Here is a 12766-nt window from a genome sequence, read left to right as displayed (position 1 = left end):
CTTTTTTAAACATTTCTGAAAATAGGGGCCCACGAAGGTGCGGGCCCACCGGTGAGTCACTTCTGCGCCGTTACTGTAATTATGAGGGGCCCCTTTAAGCCAAAAGTGCCTGGGCCCTATTGAGTCCATTGCCATCATAAAGGCAATTACTTTGCATTTGTAGCTCCACAGCTCCACAGTTCAGTGAGGCCGGGGCATACTGTACTGTACTGTAACGTTTGCCAGACTGTTCTCTATGGAGTGGAGCCCTGCGCAGTGCTGGACTGGCCATCTGGCATTGCGGGCATTTTAAATATTAAAAGAAAATAGAGGCCCACGAAGGTGCAGGGCCCACCGGTGAGTCACTTCTGTGCCGCTAATGATGAGGGGCCCCTTTCAGCCAAACGTGCCTGGGCCCTATTTCTCCCTCCAGTCCAGCCCTGGCCCTGCGTCTCTCTTCAGCACACAAGTCACTCTGAGCAATAGCACAAGTTGAAGGCAGGCCAGGTGTTGGAGCCCCAGGTAATTGGAGTGCATTCCCCCCCAACAGCTTTTATGTGCCTACTTGGACTTTATTATAGGCGGTGGTGAAACTGCTCTTGCTTTAGTTAAAGGCCCTTAAACATCATGGTTAATAAACCACTAAAATGATTTTGTCAACATTCCCCTAAAATGCTGAAGAACAAGGCAGACAGGCAGACACAGTTGCGTCAGATGGCGGCGAAGATCGTTTTTTTGTCGTTTTGAAGAATGCGTTTCATATTTAGCATGTTGCCAATTAGTGTTTCTTTCACTTTCCTGCTTTTCTGTCTCAATCTTTTCATGTCTTTCATATCATGTAGCTACAGTTTGTATAATAAGACACTGAATAGAAAAATGCAGTAAGTTAGACTTACAGCGAGAATAAAATATTTATTCAGATCTGAGACCATCATTTGCGCCGTCAATCATTCTCTCACTGAGTTTTTTCCCCATTATGTGTGTGTGCATTATAATTTTGTCAGTCACTTTTAAGAATTTATCACATCAGCAGCACTGAACCGCCGAAGATAACACGTTCCATCTCTTCACATCACGTCTTGCCGCTTCATAAAACAAGTTTGTAATTATCATGAAACAAATAACAAATCTCACTCTGTACGACTCTGCAGATCATTATACTCAATTATCTGCTGTTTTAACATCACAACAACTGCTGGTGCAAAGCTGATCAATATGTATTATCTGGGGCTCCCTGTTGAGCAGGCGGGCGTCTCATACTCGTCTCGTACTGCCTGAAACATTTAACCATTAGTTCATTGACTAAGCTGATTGATTAGCACGCCCCGCTATGGTGCATGCTAGTCTTGTGCCATTTGTCATAATCAACCAAGCATATCTCATACATTTTTATTAGACGCTCCTGCTGAATGATGGATGCATGTGTGGAGTCAGTGCACTGTAATTCCCCACTGTGCATGGGGCATGTTCGTGCACTTTGACATAAGGGACTTTTTTTTCTCTTGTTATATGCTAACAACTGCATACATTATGGCACACTGCTGTGCTGTGTTGTGTTGTCCTGTGCTGTGCTTTGCTAAGCTGTCAAACAGTTTATTGCCATTCGTCTCTCACTTCAAATGACATGGTCTTTCAATCAAAAGTTTACAAAGAAATATAAATGGTAATCCTGTACACCGTCTAGCAATCAATCAGTCTAGCAATCAGTATCTTTCTACTGTTGAAACTCATATACAGTAGTTCATGTTGTCAGTCGTCTTACGCAGCAGTTCATCTAAGGTTTAAATCATAAAAAAGAGTGAAGTGCTGTGCAGCACTAAGCTCATAACAAAGTATTTTGACTGCGCTACAAGAGCTTGTCATTTTACTTTAGTAAAACGGACATAAACATCAATATTTGCTTTCTAGGCATAAACTATAATGCCTGACTAAGCAATATGCTTTTGTCCTCAAAGCAAAGAATCTACTATACACAGCAAATGTGCCCGAGTTAATTTTTCAGTGCTAGTGTTAATTAACAGGGGTCACTGGTCATTTTACTCAGAATTGAGTAACATTAACCCTGTGAAACCTGAACCATGAAAGCAATGAGAGAAAATTCTATTTTTTTGGAATTTGCTTCAATATTGGTCCCTTATAAGAAATGTAAAAAAAAATTCAAAATTTTGTTAAGGTCGCTGAGATATTTAATGCATCATATATGATGCATCAGGCTTTTAATGAATGAAAAATCCAATTTCATGACCATTGAAAAATGACTTTTAATGCATTTACAACTTTTTTTTTATTTAAAAAAGTTGTCAGACAATTTAATTTGAGGATTATCTTTAAATATTTAGTGAGATCCTGCCATTTTTTTAAAGCCTATCCTTGTTTTAGCAGGACCATATTTTACATTTCCCACAGCCTGGTTGGGTAATTTTTTTTAAATCTATGTAAAAACATAGCTGATTGGATGCTCAACAACCTATTTATGAGTGTAATATAGATCATTATTCATTTTTGATGTGTAATTTGAATATATGGGTCCATTACTACAATTGGACCATTTCTCCATTCACTTCAATGCATTTTTTACGAGATCATAATTTCAACATTTTGCATTACATTTTCAAAATTGCAAGTAAAACCTGTTTCTTAAGGCAATATCTTTGTCTTGAAGTAAAACAACTTGTGTGTTTTGTTAAACGATCGTCGTGGTGTGCTTTGTAAGTTTCCCTATGGAGCAAATGCATTGATGGCTGACTTCCTGCCACCGCCGGATGGTGCTTATATGTCTCATCAGTTTTAGCACGATCTCTCTGCAACACGGTGTAAAAATATAAACTCTTCCTTGCTTAATTGCACAAAGCAAGTGTTCAAATTAAAGGATGTAGAGTTATATTTCGGAAATTTGTACACAAACCTTATGCAATTTGACGAAATCTCAGCGTCGGTCAGGGAAACCGCTTCCACCCCATTTTCCTGTTTTTCGCCGAGCTGTGGTCAACTTGTTGTCGACCGCTGCTCTCTTGTGGCGGTTTCCGTGTACTGCAGGACGTTTGGAAATGACACGCAGGATGTTTTTCAGATCGATTTTTTTTTGTGTCAGCGTGGAGAGGGCTTTGAATTTGATGAGACATATATGATGCATCCGGCGCGATAGGGTTAACTTCCTCTGGAGTCAGTCCCGGATAGTGTCAGAGTTAATATCTGTAGTTATAATAAAATCTCCGGATTCACACTGTGACGCGTTAGATTGGCCACACCCACCCTTTGAATCGCCTGCTGGAGCGCATTGCCTACCTGGGCTGGGAGTGGGACACTGTCAGCAGCGGCAGCGGTTAACCATAATTTTGTCGTGGAAAATCTTTCCTTTATATGGTAAGTTACGTTTTGGCCGATACAAATGTCACTTTGGGATTTATATAATCGTTTCGTGGTTGATTCTGTCAGCTGGGTAAGTAAGCGAATTAGGCTAACTAACTAACGTTAGCTTAGCATGCTAGTTGACCAACACTGCACTGGACCAGGGTTTAGTAAACAATAGTCCTCTGAAATAGTGTATGTTGTTCATACCGGAAGGTTTTTTGAGCAATTTGTTAGAATTTGAAATACTCTACACGGTTGGAGTGTAGTATGTCGACACTGCATATGTGCAAAATATCTTATGTTGCAAGCAGCCAATGCAATGTGGCTAGTTTGGTAACTTGGTGTAGGGTTGAACTAACTGATACTACATTTCGGTTTCCTATGAACGTTTATTAATGATACACCGGCGTTTTGGGTCTGCAATGGTTGCAACGGTCCCTTGAAATATGGAACGCCATGGTAGTTAAATCGTGCGCCCCATATTGAGCCGGTGAGGGACGCGATTTGTCCGGTATTTTCATGGATGACTGGAACAAGACACCCGCACATCAACTCTAGCTCTAGAACCAGCTGTTGAGAGCGCGACCAAGTTGAGGTCTGTGTTCGGTGCTCCATCGTGTACAGCTCCAGAACTACCTGTTATGAAATCGTGGTCTTTGTCTGATCATGTTGAGCGCTTTCCATAGAAATAATACAATTGTATTAGTTCTATGAGCGCTTACACATGAAGAGAGTTCTTGCGCGTTGCAGACCCGCGGTTAGAGTTGGCTTGGTTAAAAAAAAGTTAGCCTTGACAGGTGAAAGCTCTCTTCGTGTTTTTAAGCCTATCTTACAGTTCCCCCAAATGTTCGCTCACAAAACACAGCACCACACAGGACAGGAGGTTTTTTTTTATTCTAATTGTAGTGTTAAGTCACCCACCCTCCTCCCCACACCTGGGCGAGGATCACTGTGTGTAAATGTAATACTTAAAGGGGTATGCCACTATTTTGGGGCTTAATACAGTTAAAATCGTTGGCTGGGGTTTATAAAGGTGGTTAAGTGTCTTATTTTTCATGTGAAGCGTTGTCTTGCTTTAAGACAAGTTAAAAGAGGGAGTATGTCGCTAAGCTAGTGAAAGTCAATGCATCCATGTAGCATTGCTACATGCTACACGGATCCATTGACTTTCACTAGCTTAGCGACATGCTCCCTCTTTTAACTTGTCTTAAAAAAAGACAACGGCTTACATGAAAAATAAGACACTTTACCACCTATATAAACCCTGGCCAACGATTTTAACTGTATTAAGCCCCAAAATAGTGGCATACCCCTTTAAGGAATACCTCAAGTAATGCCATTTTTGTCTTTAAAGCAACATGCTGGTGGCTGTAGAGTATAATGGAGTCAGCAAATGGGTCAGGGTACCACAGGCCGAGGAGGAGTACAGTTAATCACTGTTTTTGCAAGCAGGTAACTGTTTAACCAAACCTCTCTGACAGTATCTTGTGTTTCAGTGCTGGCGAAATTCAATTTGCCAGATTCTGCTTCTTTAAGGCTGAAGGATTCCATTAATGTGGAAGTGGATTCAGACATATTTGATGAACTCTTAAAGTCACCAGGGGTGCTTTTCAAGGCAGAGGAATGTACTGGTAAGTGATTGCAGGCTTATAGTTTAAAGCAATTAATTTTTGAGTTTGTTTTCTACAAAAGGTAAATTGAGCTGTAACACATCTCCTGTCTTGGTCACTAGGCTATATGCACATATTCACTACTCTTTTCCTGTCTCACATTATTGGACGAACTGATTATTAATCTAGGTGTGTTTGAACATAGTTGTGAGGCCAAACACACCTGGATTAATCAGTTTGTCTAAGAATGTAAGATAGGAAACTAGGATCGGCCTCAAGTTTCGGAAGCGGTGGATGTGTATTGTCAATAATCATTTACAATGCTATATTTTCTCTTAGATACCCATACTGAGGTGACGTTCTTAGAGGGCTCATTTTCATCAGACTGGTCCCCATCACCATCATGTGCATCCCAAGGATCATCATCAGGTTCTGTGGGCTCTGACTCAACAGTGATACTGGAATCTACAAAGACTCGGAGAAGACAGCTGATTGAAGGGCCCCTGGATGGCAACGTTGCAAAAGATGTAAGTTAACCAAATGCTATTGACCCTGATGTCAATTAGACCAATGTCGAACCTTATATTTAAGTTTCACAATAAGTATATTGATACTGTAACTTCAGTAGGTGTTGGACATAGAGGTAGAACATAATACTAGAGTGGACACCCCCCCACCCCCACCCCCCAACCCACCCCCTCTGCACGGCAATCCATGGCAGCCATTTGTTGGAGGTAGACATGATGAATGGAGGAGGCTCACCTCTGTCAAATGGCTTAACAATGTGAAAAATGTCCATTAACACACTATGCAAAGACAATAGATGAAGTGTGTTGCTAAATATCTACATAATTAATATAATTTGATTTTCATATGTATTTTGTCAACTCTTATGATTTAAGTACATATTTAGCCTGACATTTCAAATCTGGTCTTTGATTAATGTGTTACTTCATATTCACACAGTTTTAATCACTATCAATTTTTTGACAGAGTTGGGCGTGTTCTCCATTGATTTGCATTGACTGAAGGTGCCTACACTACCTACACAAGATGAGAGAGTGCATGTGCCGTTTCTCTGTGCTGTCGTGAATTGCAGTGTCAACTCTAGTGTTGTGTTTTACCTTTATGATGTTGGACTGAAGATGCAGAGCTCTGCTATGATGGCTAATTCTCATTTATCATGCCAAACAACTGTAACATCAGATGAAATGCCTACTGTACTTGCAGTGTGAATGATGTGCAATTGTCGTTTCAGAATGTTAGAGCTGTTCTGTGTTCAAAGCCTGGTGGAAAAGAAATACTAGAAGAGTACAAGAAAACAAGCACCATCAGTGATGTTACAAGAAGAAAGATGGTCAACATGCTTATGGCAGATATGGTGGAGAACCATGGGTAAGTGAATGCACTTGCAATATTGGATTGTGGTTCTTTTCTCATTGGTTTTTATTTTTACTCGGCTATTTAATTTGCTCTTCAGTTTTAGTTTAATTGTTTATTTTACTAAGCTGATATTATCTGATATTCATTCATTTTTGTATTATTGCAGAATTTATTCTTTTTTTTACGTTTTGCTTAACCTATTGATGCCTCAAACACCTGCAAAAACACCTGCTAAATGCTGTATTTGGGAAAAGGTGCTGTAAACCTTAAAAACATAAATATCTCAGCTTCCCTAGCACATAAAAACATGAAATTAATTGCATTTAAAAGCCAAGACCCTCTTCTTGCACCCATGACCCTGAGTGCTGCATAATACGTCTCCAGGCACTAGGGTCAATGTTGCGCTATGCAGCATCAGGCATCAATGGGTTAACTATTAAAACAAGTACTCTAAATGAAATTTTCAATTTTTTGGTGATGTCTTTCTTCCTTGGAGGGTACCTCCGGTAAATGTGCGGAACCTTTATGCACTTGGGATTACAACACTGTTCCCAAAATTGAGTGACCCAGATTCCAAGAATGGCTATGTGAGTGCGAACCATAATGCATCCTTGTATATTCTGTGTATATTTCTAAAACTGTTTTTGTCAATAGCAAGTCTGCCATTCCTGGATGTGGCATCCCTCATCTCACTGGGGTCTGTGAAAAGGTTTTCCTGGAGTTTTTTTATGAGGTCATATGAGTCTGTTTTTCTTTATCAACAGGAACATTTTTATGATCATCAGAGTGGGTCCGGCTACCTAGCGTGGAGGCTGAAAACTGTTCAGCGGACCTCTGCTCAAGACCACAAGAAATCCAAGACAACTTTCCAAGAGGGCCCCAAGACTCCACGCAGTATCCATTCAGATGAGAAGCAGTTGACCGGGGATGAATGCAGGGAAGCCATATCAGCGATGAAACACTCAAGTGATACAATCCTTGTCAAAAATAAGATGAAGGCTACACTCCAGCACAGACAAAGAATCATTCAAAACCCTGAAAGTGCCTCTACTGTCCTGGATCTCTTTCCCAGATTCTTGGATACACCTGGCTTGGTAAGCATAAATGCATTCCTGACAATTTTGTGGTTGCCTTATTTTGCTTGATTGTGTAATTGTTGCCTATTTTTCCATGACAACTGTGTTCTCTTCCCCTTCACCTTTTCTGTTTTAAGATTGACCAAGACTTCTCAATGATCTTTGGTGAGGAGGTGTCTGGTAAATTCCTCTCCAAGTGGCCAACCGTTTTCAAACCTAGAGTCATCGCAGATTGCTGCAAGAACCTAACTCCGAGTCCGCTTGTTGATGAGCTGCTTCTGTCTGCACAACAAGAGTCTGATGATTGTCAAGTCAAGTCAAGTCAAGTAGGTTTTATTGTCAATTTCTTTACATGCACTGGTCATACAAAGAATTTGAAATTACATTTCTTGCTTTCCCATACAGACATAGACTAATTAAGGTAAGGACATAGACAGTATAGACATAGACAGTACTTATACATGGACTTAAGACAGTATGGACATAGACAGTGCTCATACAGACATTTAAAGTGCAAGACTGGACAACAGAAGACTTGTAGAGGACATACATTAAGAGGTATTTGTTGTGTTTTTGTGCTTTTCCTAAAAAAAGTCCTTTATAGCGTTCTGACATGGTAATAGTAGCATTTTGAAGAAAATAAATATAAAAAGGTCTGTCAAGTACACCAGCAGCAGTGTGTGTGTGTGTGTGTGTGTGTGTGTGTGTGTGTGTGTGTGTGTGTGTGTGTGTGTGTGTGTGTGTGTGTGTGTGTGTGTGTATGTGTTTAGTGCAGGTAGAAGGTGCGGTGTGCGTCTTGTGTGTGTGTTCGTGTGTGTGTGTGTGTGTGTGTGTGTGTGTGTGTGTGTGTGTGTGTGTGTGTGTGTGTGTGTGTGTGTGTCAGTGTGTGTATGTTGGGTTTAGTGCAGAAAGTGCAGTGTGCTTGTGTGTGTGTGTGTGTGTGTGTGTGTGTGTGTGTGTGTGTGTGCATGTTTTGAGTTAGTGCAGGTTGAAAGTTCAGTCACAAGTATAGTAGTGCAGGTGGAATGTTCAGTCGCAGATATGGTGGTGGGGGATGGGGAGGGGGGGTTTGTCAGTGGCCTTGCTGGCTAGAGGCTGACAGTGGGGGGGGGGTTGTCAGTGGCCTTGCTGGCTAGAGGCTGACAGTGGAGGGAGAGTGGGTTGAGTGTTCAGCATCTTGATCGCTTGGTGCATTGTGCTGCTCGCCAGCCGGGTGGTACGGGAACGGAGGCGCCTGTACCTCTTTCCAGAGGGCAGGAGGCTGAACAGTTTGTGTGCAGGGTGGCTTGTGTCTTTGATGATCATCAGTGCTTTCCGGGTGAGGCGTGTGGTGTAAATGTCCTGCAGGGAGGGGAGTGGTACTCCAATGATCTTCTTCGCTGTGTTCACAACACGCTGGAGTGTCTTCCTGTTTTTCTCCGTGCAGCTTCATCCCCACACTGTGATGCAGTTGGACACGACGCTCTCTATGGTTCCTCTGTAGAATGTTGTCATGATGGAGGGTGTAGCACTTGCCTTCTTTAGTTTGCGCAGGAAGTAGAGACGCTGATGGGCCTTCTTCGCCAGTGATGTAGTGTTGGTGGTCCAAGAGAGGTCGTCGCTGATGTGCACTCCAAGGAACTTGGTGCTGCTCACTCTCTCCACAGCATCGCCGTCGATGGTCAGTGGTGGCAGTTGTTTTTGGACCCTTTGGAAGTTGACATTGTGGTAAGTGTTAACAGTGTTAATCTTAATAATCTGCACACATCCACTACTATCTGAACTTGATAGCTCTTGGCTTCCTGTCTTGCATTATTGAACCAACTGATTAATCCTGGTGTGTCTGACATTACAACTATGGTAAAAGTTACAGTAATGTAAGACAGGAAACCACGAGCAAACTAAACTTCAGGAAGTAGCGGATGTTTGCATACCGTATTCTAATTTCTCTGACGTAGCCCACTGAATAGTAGATGCAGTAGATCACTTATGCTTCAGTGCACAATGAAAATAGGTCATTGTTGTGTTCTCTTATGTTTTTCTCCCCTTTACTACAAATTACATTTGTACACACTGCTACCATACCATCATGCTACCACTGCTAACCATATTCAATCCATCATGTAATTACAGAAAACTTAACTGTAACTGACACGTCAATATGTCACTTCTATTTCTGCAGTCTGGCATTCTGAGGAGTGGGATTCTGAGATGGCTGCCCTCCTTCTTCTGCTTCACCTCCTGCCTCCAACAGTTAAAGGCAAGAAGAGTGGCAAGATGAGTGCGTCGGAGGCTACTCGACGCCTGATGAAGTTCATGAAGGTATTTTTTTTAAGACCGTACATCACTGATGCAACGTTTTCAGGAGCCAATATGGCATTGTAATTCTTGGGGTGCAGTTAAATAATTTAAAAAAAGTAATACATCCATTTATCACACAAATGTTGTATACATTCATGGATCCATGCCTTGAATTCATCATTAATTCATCAAGTTGTGTATTGCTCTCATACAATCATTCGCATATTAATTAAAATGACTTGAGTAAAAACATTTCATCACACTCACTCAGTCACTCGTGGGGCCAGAGATCCATTCATACAGTCGGTCGCGCATGATTTAAAATGAAGAGGGGATGTCTTCGCTTCAGCCTTGGTGGTGCTCACCGTCGAGGACAGCAGTATAAAGACAAGCTGGGCTACTTCACAGTGACTAGACCCAGAGATGACTGGAGCACTCTGCAACTTTTTTAGAGGTTTTAAAGATTATTTTGGTGCACAAAATGACTGACGTTTCGGCGCAACGTCAGTCATTTTGTGCACCAAAATAATAAAAAAAAACCTCTAAAAAAGTTGTCGAGTGCTCCAGTCATCTCTGGGTCTAGTCACTGTGAAGTAGCCCAGCTTGTCTTTATGAATTAAAATGACTTGAGTAAAAACATTTCATCACTCACACTCACTTTTTCACTCACAGGTGGGATCAAGCATGGAGACCTTCCTTGAAAAAACTGGCCCCAGACAGCCCTTTCTGCTCGGTGTCGGAGAAAGAAGCAACTGCATCCAGGACTTCTACATCATCGTGGACCAGAAGGCCATTCCCTGCAGGATGCAGACCCCAGTTGCTGCCTTTGATGAGCTCTTCAAGGCACATTATGCTTTTGCTGTGTCGTATGATGATGCCCTGTCCAACTTCTTCATCTTCATCCAAACCACTGTGTATGGCATTGACGTCGGCAAAGTGAAAGAAAGTCCAAGAGTAAAAGAAATTCGAGCAAGGCTTCTTCACTCTGAGGTTTGAAGACGGGTACAGTTTGACCAGAAATGTAACGTACTTTTGTAAACTACACCACACCACTTGTTCAATGTCATTTAGACATTTGAAGTTTGAGCATGGATCAAAGTCTCTGCGATTGAACTGTGGAGAACCTGGTTGTTTTAACCAACCAACGTCACCTTTCTCGAGTGCATAAAGACTGTTTTAATCCAGATCCTGACAGCAGTTATTCGGGACATGTGTATCTCTGTTACTGCCCAGGTTCAATCCTCAGTTGTTCCAGAGAGCACTGTGCAGTGTCTAGTTGATTCAATGGAGGAACTGGTTAATGATGTTCATGCTCACACAAAGATAGCTGTTGTTAAAGGATAAATTCTGCCAATTTCGACATGCAGTTATAATGCTCACACTACCCTGGACTTGTCAGTACCTGAGATTTTTTTCTTTTCTTCAGCCTTTTCCGAGATCGTGGTCATTGTAATGGGGGAAGAGTTTGTTTACATTTAAAAAAAAAAAAAAAAACATTTTGATTTCTTCCCAGTAACATCCGTAAGGTTATGCAACATCAGCAGACAACTAGCAAACAGCAATACCTTTTGGGAAAATATTTGGAGTAGGCCTATGCTAGAAGGTTTTTAATGTAAACAAACTCTGCCCCCATTAGAATAGCTCAGATCTTGGAAAGGGTTTAGCCAAAAAATGTAGCATCACCGGGTACTCACAAGTCAAGGGTAGCGTGAGCAATGCAATAGAATATTGACATTGGCAGAAGTTCCCCTTTAATTGTTTGTCTTCTGATGCATCAAGAGAAACTTTGGAGAGAGTTGTTTTGATCAACTAGAAAACCCATTTTCCTATCTGAACACAGAATCTAAAAGGATGAGGCATTTGTTCTGGGTGTCTGTTTTGATGTAAAAAGAGATACAATAACTTGTATGTGCATAACGCTGGGTCTCTCTCATCAATGTTTAGTCGCAATGAACTGTAACAGTTTCAAAGAAGTAAAACCACACCAGGAGAGAATATGCAGAGCTATAAGTGATTGGTCCTACTCTAAAAACATGGTTTATTTTCTCACCATGAACATGCTCTTCAGATCAAACAGAATAAGGTGCTGAATGAAGCGTTTGATGAATCATTAGTTTCCACCACTTCCTGGGTCAAAAACTATGTCACAGAGTATGAAGTTGGAATGTGTGATTACTGTAGTTGAAAAGGAGATGCCTTTGTTGACACAATGTCATTGTTAAATACAAAAAATGCCAATCTTTTGATCTCACCATTTTTTTTATATTGCATTTGGCATTGAGGAGGGAAAAAATAGGTTTTCACAGTGAAAATGAATTGGTATATTACAGACCTTGCGATAGGCAATTGACATAGACGATCAAGTGTACCTTGTTCCATATTGTAATTATGTGTGAATCCATGCAAACAGTTCATTGTCTATGTGATGTGGCCATTTAACAAGATACATTTTCTGAAGAAGTGTTTGCCTTGTGTATTTTTTTAGATGCATTGGAAGTCAGTGTAGCATTTTCAACCACAGTAGTGTAACATTTTATTAAAATTAGTGTTAGATTTTAACTCTCTACAGTGTTGGAATAACTAGATTTCAGTGTAAAACATACTAGTCTGGTGTAAAATTAACACTTAACAAGTGTTGCTTTTAACTCCTTAACGTGTAGGGAATAACTATAGCTGAGTGTACAAATATTTACACTGACACTAGACATATGTCAGTCAGTGTTATTGTTTAACTCCGCACATAGTAAAAAAAATAACGATATATGAGTGTAAAAACATTAACACCAGTGTTAGTGTAAAATTAACACTGAAAAGAGTGGACGCATATACACACTCATCCGGTGTTAAATGTAACACCCTCAGAGTTAATTTAACACTGGCATTTTTGCTGTGTAGGCCTACTGTCCTGTAAAACTTAATATCCTGTAAAACGTAATATACATGGATACTAGGATGTTGATAGACGGATGTTTATTTGTCATATGCATAGAGACGCTGTCTTGTTACATCCACCCTTTGTGAAGTGTGGTCCTTACAGTAATATTTGCACTTGTATTTGCTATGCATGTGACTGAATTGTCTATGGGA

General features: G+C 40.9%; 1 protein-coding gene across 1 annotated transcript in view; it reads left to right on the top strand.

Moving 5' to 3' along the window:
• Window positions 1–10716, top strand: part of LOC134448783 (uncharacterized) — a 45543-nt gene extending 34827 nt beyond the window's left edge. The window contains exons 2-8 of the mRNA XM_063198442.1: window positions 5280–5467; window positions 6199–6335; window positions 6820–6910; window positions 7088–7417; window positions 7537–7710; window positions 9578–9700; window positions 10352–10716. Coding sequence (XP_063054512.1) covers window positions 5280–5467; window positions 6199–6335; window positions 6820–6910; window positions 7088–7417; window positions 7537–7710; window positions 9578–9700; window positions 10352–10675 — 1367 coding nt within the window. The 3' untranslated portion in view covers window positions 10676–10716. The remainder of the gene's footprint in view (window positions 1–5279; window positions 5468–6198; window positions 6336–6819; window positions 6911–7087; window positions 7418–7536; window positions 7711–9577; window positions 9701–10351) is intronic.
• Window positions 10717–12766: the final 2050 nt, after the last annotated feature.

This window comes from Engraulis encrasicolus, chromosome 5, assembly GCF_034702125.1.
Source record: "Engraulis encrasicolus isolate BLACKSEA-1 chromosome 5, IST_EnEncr_1.0, whole genome shotgun sequence".
Lineage (NCBI taxonomy): Eukaryota > Metazoa > Chordata > Actinopteri > Clupeiformes > Engraulidae > Engraulis > Engraulis encrasicolus.
The sequence above is the reverse complement of the archived record's forward strand: the minus strand, read 5'-3'. Positions and strand labels throughout refer to the sequence as shown.